Here is a 16,483-nt window from a genome sequence, read left to right on the forward strand (position 1 = left end):
GTGTTTTGTTTCATTCATAATTATTATCCCAAAAATATGAGGGTAGAAACGGTGAACGCAGTCCCGATTGCATTCGTCGTGCAAAACGAGACAACAATAGTCTGTACTTGTCACACTTAATACCCCCTACGTCATTCATTTGCACAAGACTGTGATGGAGATAGAGAAAGTGATAATGACGGATAAGGACGGCAATAGTTTTGACGTCACATTGACTCGTAACTTATGAAGCCCTGGTACATTTAAAAAACAAAGTTTTTTTTATTAAGTGGGTAGAAATGGACTTTGATAAAAAGAGACAACAACACATTTGCACAAGAAAGAGATGGAGATAGAAAATAGAAACAGTTAAGAAAGGGACGGCAACAATAATCCAATTTCCACAAGATAGAGACGGGGATATAAAGAATGATAAGGACGGCAACAGTTCGTGCAAACTGTCTCACAGATACTGACAAACATATAACTGTCTCTTTCTGATACATGCGATAAATCCATTGAAAAAAGAAGACAAATATACGAAGGTAAATTCACTTTGAGCTGTTGTGAAAGGGACAGCAACACAGTCTGTCCGGGTCATTCAGTCTGCACAAGACAGAGACGGGGAGAGAAATATGATAGGGACGCAGTTACTAACGTCACACCTCTTCACGACTTATGAGCTCCTGGTACTTCAAACTCGAAATCGTCTGTTTTGAGGGGACAAAACGACAATAAAGGTTGCCGTGTCGGCTACTGCTTGCTACTTATGAAGTCCTGGTACTCGAGACTTGCCTTGAAACCTTTCCTCTCAATAATCGACCATTGGACTTTTGAAGTACCAGGGCCGCATAAGTCGTGAAGAGGTGTGACGTTAGTAACTGCGTCCCTATCATATTTCTCTCCCCGTCTCTGTCTTGTTTACTGTCCCTCTCATCTGTCTATGTCCATCTCTTTCTTGTGCAAACGTATGACGTGGTGGGACAATGTGACACGTACAGATTGTTGCTGTCCTTTTCATAGTTTCTATACCTACCCTCTTTAAATTTTGGATTTTTAGTGTACCTTTTTAATTCTTTTTTTTAATGTTTGACAGCTCTTAAATATTGCAGTCCTTTTTTTATGGCATTTGACGTTTACTGTTTCTACACCTACCCTCTTTAAGTTTTCGATTTTTAGTGTACTTTTTTTTAATCTTTGACAGTTTTTAAACAGCGCCGTCCTTCTTTTACTACGTAAGTCGGCAATTGACGTTTACTGTTTCTACACTTACCCTCTTTAAGATACGGATATTTTGTGTGCCTCTTTATTTTTTTTTATATTTGACAGTTTAACGTCTACTGGTTCTGTCATTTTGACACTGTTTCTATAAGTACCTTTTTTAATGTTGAATATTAAATGCATTGGGACTTTGTGTTTAACTATTCTGAGATTTATGAGCATTTAGTCAAATTGTCTTTTCAAGGAATATTTTGGGGATTCAGCATAATAAAACAACTCTATTTTTGTAACAATTTTATTTATTGATACACAGTAGATGACATTTGTCATTGTTGTTAAATGATAAAATAGGTGTTAATGGGACTTTGGATGTTTCTAAAATGTTAAAAAAATGTTATTAAATTCTTAAATCTTGCAGTTTCAAAATCTTTCAGGGTCAATAACTCATTCTTTTTATTTGAATTCTTCGTGAAAGTTTGGCATCCTGTAACTATATTTTTATCTTTTGTCTGTTTTTATTTTTAACTAGTGGAACAGTTAAGTAAAATAAACGAATGACTAAGAAAGAAGTCGTCAAAATAATGATTTCTGAAGTAAGGAAGGCAATCTTGCATACATTTTTCTTGAATCCTACTCGCATTAACTCCATAAAATTACTTTACAAAATCTTATTGGTTACAAAAGGACATAACAATGTTACCAGTCATTAATAAAATCATTAATAAAGGAAATGTAGTATGATACACAAATACTTTTAAAGTAATAGTTTTCGTTATTTACATACAGTTTGGACTGGTTCGTTTGAAAACAAAATGCATCACATACAATTTAAAACTTTCGTAAAATATTCGGATGACTTTTTTAAAATGATGACAATGAAGGTTGGTTTATACATAGCAATTTTTTTATTACTATCATTTTTTAAAAACAGAAAGAGAATATTTTTAATCTGTCACCGTTTCGCATCTCAGAATTAATAGTAAAAGTTAGTAGTCGTTACAAGAGCCATTTCAGGGGCCTTTGGCGGCTCAATAGTAACAATGACACCAGGGTTGATGGGATTGGTAATCCACCTCACAGCCATCTTCTTACTGTTCGTGTCTGTAGACCGCGGCGCCAAGTCGTACACGCCTTCTGTCTCTTCGCCGTTCACCATGGGTTCACTCCGACCTGAAACAAAAAAGTTTAATAATAATATCCCAAAGAGGAGCTCGGTGGCTCAGCGGTAAACGCGCTCGGTCTGCGATTCTTGAAGCTAAGCAACTTTAAGCAAAAAAAAGTTTTCATCTCGAACTCCTCCGTGCTTCGGAAGGCACGTTAAGCCGTTGGTCCCGGCTGCATTAGCAGTCTTTAATAACCATCAATCCGCACTGGGCCCGCGTGGTGGTTTAAGACCCGATCCCCCTATCCATCCATAGGGAAGGACCGTGCACAGTGGGGACGTTAATGGGCTGATAATGATGATGACATAAAAATACCTTTTTCTCCCCAGCTCATAACTCGATCATGCGTGGAGCCGAGCGTGTGTGCGCGCGCGGCTCACAACGTGGACAAGAACCGCGTTGGCGGCATCCTGCCTTCGGACTTTGCTAGGGTCATGCTCGTGCCCAAACCAGGAGTTGAAGGTAAGATCTGGAAATAGATTAGTAAGATTGTTATAATTATCTCGAGGGTTAAAAAGGCCACATCGAAATAATTCATCTTAAAAAGCAATATTGCTGTTTGACATTTGTTTGCATTGCGCAGTTACTTTTATATGCGCAGATGTCAAATTGCAATATTGCTTTATTAGATGAATTGCTTCGATACGACTAACTAATGATCGATTGATTAATAACTGGGAAGATCTGATCACTACTTTCCGAAGGAGTTTGAGTTTGACACTCAACCATTGGACCACGGAGGCAGAAGAATTTACGGCCCTTTAAAAAGATAACTATGATGATGATCCTCTGTCGTGAACCATATATAATCGTGTAAGGTCACGAATTATCTGAATTCTGAATCACATTCCAAAACTGAAATGTGTCATAATTATATGAATCCCTATGGGGCAAAATACCCACAAATGGGCAACATGCCCATAGCTGTCTAAATATAGGGTAAAAAACCCACAATGTTAGAATATGTGATTAGAATGTTTCCTAATTATATTAATACCTATGGGGCAAAATACCCACAAATGGACAACGTGCCCATAGCTGTCTGAATATAGAGTAAAAAACCCACGATGTTTGAATATGGGGTGAAACCCCGCGAATGGCCTCCAACCGCCCCTTACAGCCATCCCTGTCCACCTGATTGCCTTGATAAATTCATATGTGTCTACACTCAGGGGGATCCCCTGTCTGGGAGACATAAGAGTGATGCAGAGAATTAGATCTGGATTTGTTCTACTGAATTATGCTGAAAACAGAATTTGTTCTGTTAAAAAAACGGAAATACAAAGTTTTCTAACCGACCTCCAGCCAGCGGGATATTTACCAAAGTTAAGTCTGATGAAGTATAAATTGGTATTAACTTTTAGATCTGTATTTATTCTGTTCAACAAAACAAAAAAAATACTTCTGACATCCTTACTTCAGCTACAATCAAGCTGCAATGAAACCTCCAGTCAGCGGACTTTTTCTCTCAATGACATTTTTTTGTGACGTTTACAATAAAATAATAAAAAATAAGCTATTTACGACTATAATTTCACTTAAATTACCTATTCGTACATATAGTGCTTAAATGAAAAAGTATAGAATTTGAAAGATATTATGAGGGTAGAATATAAAAAAAAAACTATGTATCAGGTACAAATTGAAGCTGTGAGACAGGGGATCCCGCTGAGTGTAGACACATTAAATTCATCTGATTACCTGATAAATCACCACAACGATATTACCTACTGCAATGTTTTACTGTTTGTTTTACTGTTTACTGTCTGTTGTTCTCTTTATCGATTTGATAATACAAATATAGCATAACTGATATCTAAGTAATTAGGACAAATATATAAGTATTATAAGACTCACAGGAAATCTGATAAAACTGTTGTTGATTGTTATACCTGAAAACACACTGTTTCTTCTCTAATCTGTTTCTGAATAATCTGAATATTCACTGATTTCTGTTCTCTCTTAATGCAATTTCATTTGTTCCTTTTGTCGATTTATACCAAATAATACAAATACCTATAGCATAACTGATATCTAAGTAATTAGGAAAATATATAAATATTATAAGACTTAACTGAATATTCTTCCTGCGCATCGACAGGAAGTCTGGTAAAACTGTTGTTGATTGTTATATCTGAAAATACACTGTTATTTCTGCTCTGATCTGTTTCTGAATAACCTGAATGTTCACTGATTTCTGTTCTAACTAATTTAGTTTTTTCGTAATGACAGCCCGCCAAAAGCATAATTTTTTTTTTGTTTTGATTTTCCCCGAAGGGTAAGGCAAAGGGAACTATGCCCATACAGCCATGTCTGACGTATTTTTTTTCTTGATGATTAATGAAATGATGAAAGGTGATGATGATGAAACCTAAGCCCCTACCCTCGGAGTAGACCCCTACTCCGAACCCCAAACGAATCCGCATAGACTTTTGAGTTATGAAGCGGCTTCCTGACACGAAGCGAAAATAGGCAGGTACACTTTGTTTATTGAATACTCCAATATGATAACACTCGCGAATGTCTTCCGACTAACTTAATGCGATCATTAACCACAAAACACCACTTCGTATTAATTATTTAGATTATTCAATGAAGAAAGCAACTGTCCCGTTCCCGTTTCCCGCCAAAAAGCCCCAAAAGCATCAACTTTTTTCTGGCCAGTATTGTTATGACATAAATAACCTACAAATCGATTACTCACTCGAGTAAAAATAAAATCGATACGATGCATTTTAATATTATTATGAATTTGATTATTTAAATTCGAGAACTGATTACAGTTCGAGACATCCTACTTGCCAAATTGGGTCATGTATTTATGAATTTTAATCAAGAAAAACGTAACAGACAATAAGTCAGACATTTTATCACGTTTTTCTATGACGTCATAGGGTTTTCATACAAATTCCATAGTGATTTTGTGTTTTGACGTTTAGTAAAAAGTAACTACCTCCAAGTAACGGCCTCTGTGGTCCAGTGGTTGAGCGTTGGACTCACGATCTGGAGGCCGCGGGTTCGAAACCCGGTTGGGACATCACGAAAATCACTTCGTGATCCCTAGTTTGGTTAGGACATTACAGGCTGATCACCAGATTGTCCGAAAGTAAGATGATCCGTGCTTTGGAAGGCATGTTAAGCCGTTGGTCCCGGTTTATATTTACTGATGAAAGTGAGTTACATGAGCCATATCAGGGGCCTTTGGCGGCTCAATCATAACCCTGACATCAGGGTTGATGAGGTTGGTATTCCACTTCACAACTCACACGATAAGAAGAGTAAAAAGTAACTGATTTGACTAGTTGGAAACTAGTGTATTCGTTCGATGTCTCTCCAGGTAGCGACTACGTGAACGCGTCCTGTATTTAATTCTGTAAATACTTACTTATTTACTTAGTAAAACTCAATTATTAGGTCTGGTCCCCTGTCTTGTGTTCAGTCGAACGATTATTTTAATAAACAACTTAAAATTTTTAATTAGCCGTTTTATTTACTGATACTCATCGACTTAAAAAATGTTTTGCGTTTACGCGGACGTGATTATGGAAGTATATTAGCACGTTTGCGCCCATCAAGTATCGTATTAATTATTAACTACGTCAAAGGAGCAAATATCTGTACTTTATGAACACCAGAGACGAATTGATTTCCACCTTGACACACACCTCCCGCACTGAAGCAGCGTGGTGGAGTATGCCCCATACCCCCTCCAGTTTATTAAGGAGAAGCCTGTGCCCAAACGAAAGGGACATATGTATATAGGATGTTTGTGTTGTTTTATGGATTGATTTCGATCTCTCGTTTTTACTGTCGGTAGAAAGACAGTTAAAAAGAGAGCCTAACGCGTAAGTGCGAGGGAGATGCAGTCGGCACGCTCTCTCTTTTATTCCTTAGCGACTTACGGCCATTTCTGACTAAAGTAAGACCCAAAGGGGGTGAGGTCGGCGCCCGATACAAATTGGTGCAGGGGGGGGGGGGGAGCTACCGTTCTACACAGTATTATTCTTTGTAGCGGACCCAACTAGTTGGCCACCTAGTTCCGCTCACATGCAACAGATGGCGCCACATTCAATAATGCAGTAATAATGCGGTCTTCAAGCGGTCGTGAAACGCGGTATCGAAGTTTACACGGCAAGACGCATATATACAACTTCCAACACAACACTGTTGGATTGTCGATCCCTAGACACACTAACAACTTGTGGCTAGCGGGGTACTATGCTCAGTTCGGTACCCCGAAAACATCCTTTTTAACTTCACGCTATCTATAATTTTCCTGAACCTGTGCCTTCTAGTTAGTTCTATAATCTATTCTAACCGCTACGCTTTTATCTATTGTGCCGTCTTGTGACTTTTGTGAACCTTCTTCTTGCTGTGTACTCTGCAAAAATAAACTTTATGTTGAGTGTCATATCGGACTGGATTGTTTAATTCACTGCACCCGGTAGGGCACCCACATTCTTTACTCTATAATCACGGTTAACATTGCTGAAACACAAAAATTACTATATACAAAACCACAAACAAAAAAATATATACAGAAAACAATAACTGTTATAAAAAAACAACATTTTGAGATTACATTGTTTATTTTGTGACAATGCATAATAGAGAATATACATTTAGAAAAAAAAAATGTAAACTGCTATAAAATGTGACGTAAGACTAGCAAGGATGTAGGTAAGCCACGATCGAGGACAGGATTTTTGTACTGTGATATTAACACCTAGGAATTTGGTCAACTGTTCAAATACATTATAGAAAATCTGTAAGAAACCTTACATACAAAAACTCCGTAATTGTGCCCGGTTGGCAATAGACTCGCCCCCTATATACTATGCACGTCTGCCTACCCTTTCGGGGATACAGGTGGCTCTAGTAGCAATCAGGAGCCAACGACTTGATACGCGTAGACTTGGCTCAAAGTCCCTCTGGTTAGTCGCGGGGAAGAATCCAGTTCCCAGTAGCAGGACGTATATTGGCTTCTTATGTAAACGGATTTGTTAAATCTCATTCTGATTCACGGTAAACATGGATCACAAACTTCTTATAATGTATTCAGTTAACTAATAGCTAGTAATCTAACGATCTTTCATACATAATCAATTGAATCGAAGTATATTAATCTTTATACGAGTACGACGTGCTTATACATTGTTTTAAGTTTACGCGGTTATTATCATAATTAAAACACATAATAACGGGTTCTTACCGCGTTGAAAGTAGGGATATGAGAATCCAGATATTTCGACACTGTTGCAAGTGCCATGATCACGGGATGACGATCATCGGGAGTCTCATATCCCTACTTTAAAGTAGGGATATGAGATACGCGGTAAGAACCCGTTAACCCGTTATTATGTGTTTTAATTACGACGTGTTTAGCCGTGAAGAAAAACATCGCGAGGAAACCGACCTAAGCGGACCGCTGGTAAACGGGGTAACGCTGATCAGATGATGATGAGTTAAAATGGCCACATCGAAGCAATTCATCTAAGAAAGCAATATTGCTATTTGACATTTGTTTGCTTGATTGCTTTCTCAGATTTGATTGATTGATTCTTTCTCAGAATTGCTTCGATGTGGCCGTTTTAACCCCCCAGTGCATCGTCTAAATAAAGCGAAAGGTGACTGATTCATTCACTCATCACAAAATCTCAGAAACAAGAGCTTGGAGTCTGAAATTTTGCATGGGGGTTCCTTTCAGGACGTAGGTGCTCACTAAGACGGGATTTTGCGAAATTCAACCCCTAAGCAGGTAAAGAGGGGTGGTAAAGTTTATATGATACTTCTATACTTAGTTTTAATAGTAGAGTTTGAAGCCACGTCGCGGGTAACAAATGGTCTACACTATTGAATATCTTTTACATATAATTACGTATGAAAGATCGTAAGATACTATACACACGCGTCTGCCATAAAATTCGTTACACAATTTACGAATTCAACTAAATAATTAGTTGAAAACTATGAAGTGAAGTCTTTCTGGTCAACAGATTATGTTTTTATGAAGTATTTTAATAATAATTAAAACATTAGTGGTAGAATTTTAGGGTGCTTCGCTTAATATAAAAACAATAAAAATTCTTAACTTTACCTTACATGAACTAACAATCACTTAAGCACAGACAACTTACAATATTCAAGATTTTTATATCTTTCACATCAACATTTCCTCATTCTAGTTTTTATCATGGTACAACAACACAAGGTATGCTCAACTGACAGCTAACATTTCAAGGTTAGCCGAGCTGACGTCATCTCACCATCCGTTGCCATTTTGTAAAAAAATAATTACCCACAACTTATGTTTTTAATTTACTTTGCAAGGTAATTTTAAACTTTTAATAAAATATTTACTTACAGTTTGAATGTTTTTCTTATACAAGTGATAGTAAAGTACCTACGTTAGTCAGTAATTCGGTTAATTTTCAATAATAAAATTCAAGTCCTTGGAATGTTGGAGATACCAATTTAATGGTAACACTTACGTCATCAAACGGCTAGCAATGGCGGCTTTTCTTCGGACTGAGCGTACCTTGTTTTCTTGTACCATGGTTTTTATATCCAAATCACTCGTTTTTCCAACATCGTAAGTAAATGAATATAGAAGACCCAAAACATTTAGTTAAACAAACACATTAGTTTAAATAGGTTTGCGTTTAACCATAATCTCTCCTGATGGTAAGTGACGTAAAGGTGAGCTACACTTTTAGGCTTAAATAAACCGTTTGGTTTTGTCTATTTGGCTTATTTTACTCGAGTTTTTGGAGATAGAATCTTCCATCGTCCATTTTTGACGTTGATAATTTAATTTTAACACTATAAAGGACAAAACCTCTACAGTAGTTTACTCTTCCCAATTTAAGTTGCCTCGATAAAAGGGTAAATATTCTACTTTCTAGTTTCAACTCACTCTTCTATATCCATATTACTTCGACGGTATCCGTCGGTTCCCATACAAATTCACACAACGCCTGTTTTGAATCGCCAAATTTCTTAGTTACTAATTAGTTAGAAAGTCTGGATTAAAACAATAACAAAAATGTTAAATGCTTATTTGGATTAAAAACCTGCCAATAGGTATTGGGTTTAACCATAGTTAACAGGAAGTTTTAACTGCTTCCAGTTAAATTAAAAATACGGAAGCCAAAATTCTATGAATATTTTGACACTTTGGATTTGACGTAATATGTAGGGTCACGAGCATTAATATGTATACACTTTGGTACCATGTCACATTAACTTTTTTGACAAATTGAACTGTAAGTCGCACTAAATGTCAAATATGTTAGTGCGACAGAGTCCTAAAGTGGGAACATTATATTGCTCATGATTGTATGTGTAAAATGATAATTGGCTACTTGACAGATGTAACAATAAAAAATAAAATATATCAGATATGGTAGTTTATCATTTAATGATAATAATCCAATAGTTTTTTTTTAAATTAAGATCATTTTGAAATATTTTATTTTTACAAAATAAGAATGCGATCTTTTATCTGTGTATTATAAAACTCGAAACACGGGCGGCCATGATTGAGCTTCGTGTGACGTCAGGTCAGGTTCCACAAAAAACAGAAACTATCTGTCAGGTTTGAAGTTATACTGTTAGACAGTTTTTTGTTTCTTGAAATGTGACGTCACTGGGCAAAATGTCACGCGACCAACATTAATTATTTTTTTGAGAAAACAAAATATTTTGAGAGGTATAAAATTAGCGTTTGTATTTTTTTAAATACCTATTGGAAAACTGTCAAGTAGCAAATTTTATAAGTAAATTCTACTTAAAAACGGCACTACATTTTACAGTTTATTCGTAAGTAAAATATTACGAGGTTATTATAGTGAAATCATTGCAAAATTATTAGTATGTTCATTCTTATTTTGATGTCGTTGACAAACTCCTGAGAGTGCCCAAGTGGACACGAACCTTTTATTTGTTCAGGGCGACATCCCAGAGAACTTCTTCCGAGAAAAGTCGCTCAGAGTGGATATCTGAGTTTTGATGTAGTTACATGATTTTATTGCCCAGAAGTGGGAAGTTAGTGAACCGTGATAGCCCAGTTGGAATAACGTTTGACTCTCACTGTAAGGTCACAGGTTCAAATCCAACACGGGCCTAAAGCTATGACTTTCCAAATCGTTTTTCGTGCTCAGCGGCGAGGAAAACATCGTGAGGAAACATACCCGAGAAATACTTTTTCGAGGTATGTGACCTAACCTGTATTGGGCTGGTTATTCCTGATCGGAAGGTGAGACAGGCAGTCATTTCTGAAAAAATAGGACCCTGTCAGAAACGGGATAACGCTAGGGAGATGATGACGATGATGATGATGATGACGAAGTAATCGAGATCATCATAAGCCTCGCCCGTGTACTGAAGTAAAAGTTGCGATGTATGGAATTCAACCGATAGGTACATACTTTTTCATAATGTTTTATGATATTGCAATGACATCATAAACATATCCATCGAGCTACTAACGTACAGAATTTTGATATCTATCACTGTGTCCAATAAATAATTTCTATGTAATTTGATATCAGTCTATGTAGATAACCAGAATAAATAATAATGCTTATTCGATATCCTGTTATTATGTCATGCTAAGCTAAATAGTTACACATCCATACATCTTATCAATAGCAGGTATGTGCTAGTACATTGTAATACAGCTAAGCTAGTATTTTGTTATACAGGGTGTTATTGACATCGTAACGCAAATTTTGAGCGATGATTCAGACCATGATTCTGAGTTGATGTCAAGTGGAATTCGACAATTTTCCGTCGCAAATGTATGGAGCTGAAATTTTTAAAAAAACTTTTCATGAATTTTCCGACAGGAAATTCCACTTGATATCAACTCAGAATCATAGTCTGAATCATCCCACTAAGTTTTCTTTAAGGTGTTTCTAACACCCTGTATACGTTTAATTATTCATATTTGGCATTTATGTAGTTGAGGTATTTATTTTTATGTAATAAAACTTAGTCAAATTCTTTGGAATAATTTCCAAATTAGTTTAACATGATAACACAAGTTATAGGGGAAACAGAACCGTAATTTGTCACTTTGGAAAATTAGGCGAATTAATCTATACACTTTGGTACCATGTCACATTAACGTTTTCGACAAATTGAACTGTAAGTCTCATTTAATGTCAAATTTGTTAGTGCGACAGGGTTCTGAAATGGGTGATGATATTGCTCATGACTGTTGTACATTGTACTAGCACACTCACTACAAAAAAAGTAAACAACTACAAAATAATAGTCACACTCACACGACTACTTTTTGTAGTAGTTTACACCTTGTTACTAAGCTTTGGGTTAAGAAATAAATAACCTAATATTGGTTCTTGGCGGGACCAAGCGCTTAACACATTCTTTGCTTACTTGTAGAAAAACATTATAGGTATTAAAACAGCTTTAGTTATCGTACGAAAAAAAAACATCAATAATTATTTTATGACGAATTATTATAATTAGTTAAAAAAGGAAGGAAAAAGTTTGCACTTCATTAATCTGAAAAATAATCGTATTTTATTTTACGAGTTTATTTATTTATTTTTAATTTCAGCGTGCCAGACAAAGGCAAACTTATTCAAAACTTTAAAAAAAGAATTTGAACATAAAAAGAATAAAAATAATTATTTATTACCGAATTAAAATCTGGCCAGTAACAGCAATTTTTTAAAGGTTTTTTTAAGTTGATATCCCTTCTCATTGATTGAGGGACGGCCTGAGCCCAGTATTGGGACATATATAGGCTGTTTAAGTAACCCAGTGAAAATCCTCTACATATTTTATCAAAAGAACGCAACCGATAACATTTTCCCACAAGCTACGCAGTAAAGCTATCCAGTTATAACCAGTGCAATCTGGTTTGTGGTGACCACATCTACCCGGCATAGTGACCACGTCTACCACAGGCGATGGTGGATGGTGACCATCTTTACCACAGGCCGGAGGACTTGCCACCCGGTGGGTTTCGCACGCGAACCGAAGTCTTCGTGTCCAGGCCCTCGACCTCTTCTGTAATGAGACCAAACATTGGGATGTTAGTAATCGTTATGTGTTTATTTCTATCCACAAAACACATAAATTAAAAAAAGAATACACAAAAAAATAATCTCAGTAGGTTTACAATACATAAGCATAAGTACGTATATATGTAACTATATTATTATATAACTATTATAAAGCCAGAGTGAACAGGCACCTTCTGGGCGAGCTCGCTCCATCTTAGGCCTCGTCAATGCCTTCGGGCAAGTCTAGGGCCAAGAGCAAACCCATCAAAAGTAAATAAAAAAGATATATTCTTATTATTTTTTCCTTATTTCTGTATCTAGTGCTCAATAAAGTAATTTATCTATCTATCTATATACCCAAATTGAGTAGTCAGATGTACATTCATCGTAAGATGAACTAAGCACCCACGTTGTTCCGAGCTTTCTGTTAGACCAACGCGATAGGTGGTGAGCCGTATCGCCGTCTATAACGGCCGAGCTAACTGTGATAGTGAAAATTTATTTGTGCAAGTCCGATACCGAGCATCAAACCGGCGCTCTCAGTTTGCAAAGCACGTCAGTAACACACAGGACCACAGTGACTTTAGTACCTAAATACTATAGGCGATATACTAAACCTTATTTAGATCAATAAGTACTTTAAAATAATTATGTTAAAATCCAACAAACATTGCGTACAATTCAATCTACTATATATCCTTTTCTGATTCACCGAAAAGGAAAGGGACTGGTGAATTAGCATAACATAAAATATAAACAGCCTTGGGTGTTAGTGACATCGTAATGAATGCTGTGGGGATGATTCGGACCATGATTCTGAGTTATATATATCAAGTGGAATTTTCTGTGGCAAAATTCATGTATTTTTTTTATTTTTTTAATTATTTTCCGTTCCATACTTTTGCGACGCAAAATTCCATTTGATATCAACTCAGAATCATAGCCTGAATCTTCCCTTCGTTATGATGTCATTAACACCCTGTATACGTCCCACTTCTGGGCACATGCCTCCCCTTAATTAATCGGAGGGGGTATGGAGCATACTCCACGCTGCTCCACTGCGGGTTGTTGGAGGTGAATTAGAATAGTCAAAATATATTTTCATACGTAATCGAAGCGAATCAATGTCTACGTTCGAAATCACTTTATAGGGTATTTATATACATTATACAGGGTGTTAGTGTATAGGTATATCAGCATAGGCAAAGCTGGGGATATTTGCTTTAAAAGCAGCTTCTCAATGCTTTGCTTTGGCTGGCGTTGGACCACACACCTTACCTTACTTACTTACTAAATGCCTATACAAATTCTGCCTATAAAATGCGCATTGACATAGAAAACATTAGCCGCTTTTTACCCTCAGGCAAAGGACACTCCATACAAAAATCTCATTACCATGTAATACCATTTTTATTACGAATACAAGATTTTGATTATGTAGGAGTGAGACAGATAATTCGCGCTCTCTTCCATACTCTTTACGGCTAAAGCTCATATCGGCATAAAATATATTTTAAACAAATACGGTATGATCCGTTACGTCATAAAATATATAAACGCGAACGCGAACGCGTGAGCGCGGAGCTAGATTTAGTCTAAAGGGCCGTGAGTCGCTAAGGGGGAGTAGGAGGGGGGGGGGGGGGGGGGAAGAGTAAGGGGGAGAACGCGGACTGTGTTCCTCTCTCGCACTTACGCCACACCACGGACACTGCATACTAAACGTTTGAAGACTAAGGTAAGACCGAGGGGGGTGAGGTAAACCTAGCTCAGACGCTGGTGGGGAGCGGAGTTGCCGTTCTATATACGTAGTTACGTAGAATAAGGAACTAATAAAGAAGAATAAGGTAAGCTTAGAATAAGGAGTTACGCGTTTGGCAGCAGGCGGTAAGAACGTATTTTTTACCGACTGCGGCGAAGCAAGGAGGGTTATGTTTATATTGCGTGTCCGGGGTGTGGTATGCGGGGTAGAGGGTGTCCCTTCTACGACGTATTACTGTTTATTGTGTCTACTCAAGTAAATATTCTGTTGATTCTGTCCCGCGGGGTAATAGTACGGTCACGAGCATTAATATGTATACACTTTGGTACCATGTCACATTAACTTTTTTGACAAATTGAACTGTAAGTCTCACTAAATGTCAAATATGTTAGTGCGACAGAGTCCTAAAGTGGGTACATGATATTGCCCATGACTGTACTAGAATGCATAGGGTAGTTTCCTAGGTCAAAGATAAAGTATGAAATTCTCTTTACTAAATAGAGACAGATCTAAAGGTGACAATAAACGTTTCCTTTTTCCATTTAACTTATTTATGAATTTCAATAAGGAAAAACGTAATAAGTGCGACGTTTTGTCACGTTTTTCTATGACGTCACAGGGTGCTTTTACATACAAATTCCATTGCAATTTCGTGTTTTGACGTTTAGTAAAAAGTGACTGATTTGACTAGTTGGAAACTACCCTATTCCGGCGAACGCAGAAGCTGTAAAGCTGTACACATAGCGACTGCACTTGGTTATACCTTCTGGCGGTTCATCTTCACAGCGACACACGTTCCCAAGCGGATGGAGAGAACATTGATACACGTCAATTACTTTTTAAAAGAAAAATAACGTAGAATATCAGTCTTATCACTCTTGGAAGTCTAATTGAAGGTCGTTTTAATATATTTTTCGGGTTGTTGGCGTATTATTTTCCCGCCAAGTAGTTAATGTTATCTACAATAAATCACGTCAAAAAAAATCGTGGGACCAACGCCTTACAATGGGCGTTCTAAAGCACGAATACATGTTACTTTTGATTAAATCAGCTGATGTCCTTACCATACTAAAAACAACACACATTTTTTGTTTGATATGTGCTCACCGGGAATCGAACCCAGGCGAACCTATTCGTGAGCTCAGCGCTCTAAGCGTGGTATTAATAAACTAATCTCAGCTGAGACTGCCCTCAAGATCATGCTCAAGTCCGTTTTATATGAGAACTGTCACATTGACATGATCTTGAGGGCCGTCTCAAAGCTGAGATTGGTTTATTAATACCACCCTAACTAACGGACCACAAGAGTACTGGGGGTCTAGCCAAGATGCAAACGATTATGACAATCGGTATGTCACCTTATTTGAGGAGCTCGGTGGCGCGTTCGGTCTGCGATTATTGAAGTTAAGCAACTTTCGCAAAGGCCGGTCATAGGATGGGTGACCACAAAAAAAAAAGTTTTCATTTCGAGCTCCTCCGTGCTTCAGAAGGCACGTTAAGCCGTTGGTCCCGGCTGCATTAGCAGTCGTTAATAACCATCAATCCGCACTGAGCCCGCGTGGTGGTTTAAGGCCCGATCTCCCTATCCATCCATAGGGAAGGCCCGTGCCCCAGCAGTGGGGACGTTATGGGCTGATGATGATGATGTCACCTTATGTCAATCCCATACTTTTTATAACTGTCACTGTTAATTGTCATAATGGTGCTTGATTCCAGTACAGTCACGAGTACTAATATGTATACACTTTGAAACCATGTCACATTAACTTTTTTGACAAATTAAACCGTAAGTCTCATTAAATGTCGAATAAGATAGTGCGACGGGATTCTAAAGTGGGTACATGATATTGCTCATGACTGTACACACCATCTAATTTTATTTTAATTTAAAGCTGTCATTTTTTATCCGCCGAAAAGGCAATCGACAGGCATACAATTTATAGAACAAGTCAATTTTAGGCAGAAATTTCAAAAAACCCTAGCACGATAAAATTCAGATGACAGGACACGTCAAACGGGTTGCTAACGGGTTGGTTAAATTAAGTTGTTAATAATCCGTCCCTTTACTTTTCGGCGGATAAGAAAATGACGGATATAACTTAAAATAAAATTAGGAGTCCTAGGAGGTCTCTGCAGGAATCGGGGCCAATATAGTAATTAAGTACTTCCCTCCTAAATTTCGCATGCTTATATCTAGCGGATCATGTGATTCTTAGAACATAAAAACTACCTACCTTACATGCGAATAAATTATTGATTTGATTTTGAGGCCTTAGCCTTAGCCTAGTCACGGAAAACGACAGTGTAACCGGCAGTCACCTCAT

At 37.3% G+C, this 16,483-nt stretch overlaps 1 protein-coding gene across 3 annotated transcripts in view; it reads right to left on the reverse strand.

Moving 5' to 3' along the window:
* Positions 1–6,933: 6,933 nt before the first annotated feature.
* Positions 6,934–16,483, reverse strand: part of LOC126377860 (dihydropyrimidinase) — a 70,026-nt gene continuing 60,476 nt past the window's right edge. For all 3 annotated transcript variants that reach the window (XM_050025861.1, XM_050025862.1, XM_050025860.1), the window contains exon 13: positions 6,934–12,404. In XM_050025861.1, the coding sequence (XP_049881818.1) occupies positions 12,325–12,404 (80 nt within the window). In that variant the 3' untranslated portion in view covers positions 6,934–12,324. The remainder of the gene's footprint in view (positions 12,405–16,483) is intronic.

This window comes from Pectinophora gossypiella, chromosome 24 (assembly GCF_024362695.1).
Source record: "Pectinophora gossypiella chromosome 24, ilPecGoss1.1, whole genome shotgun sequence".
In the NCBI taxonomy this organism is placed as follows: Eukaryota; Metazoa; Arthropoda; class Insecta; order Lepidoptera; family Gelechiidae; genus Pectinophora; species Pectinophora gossypiella.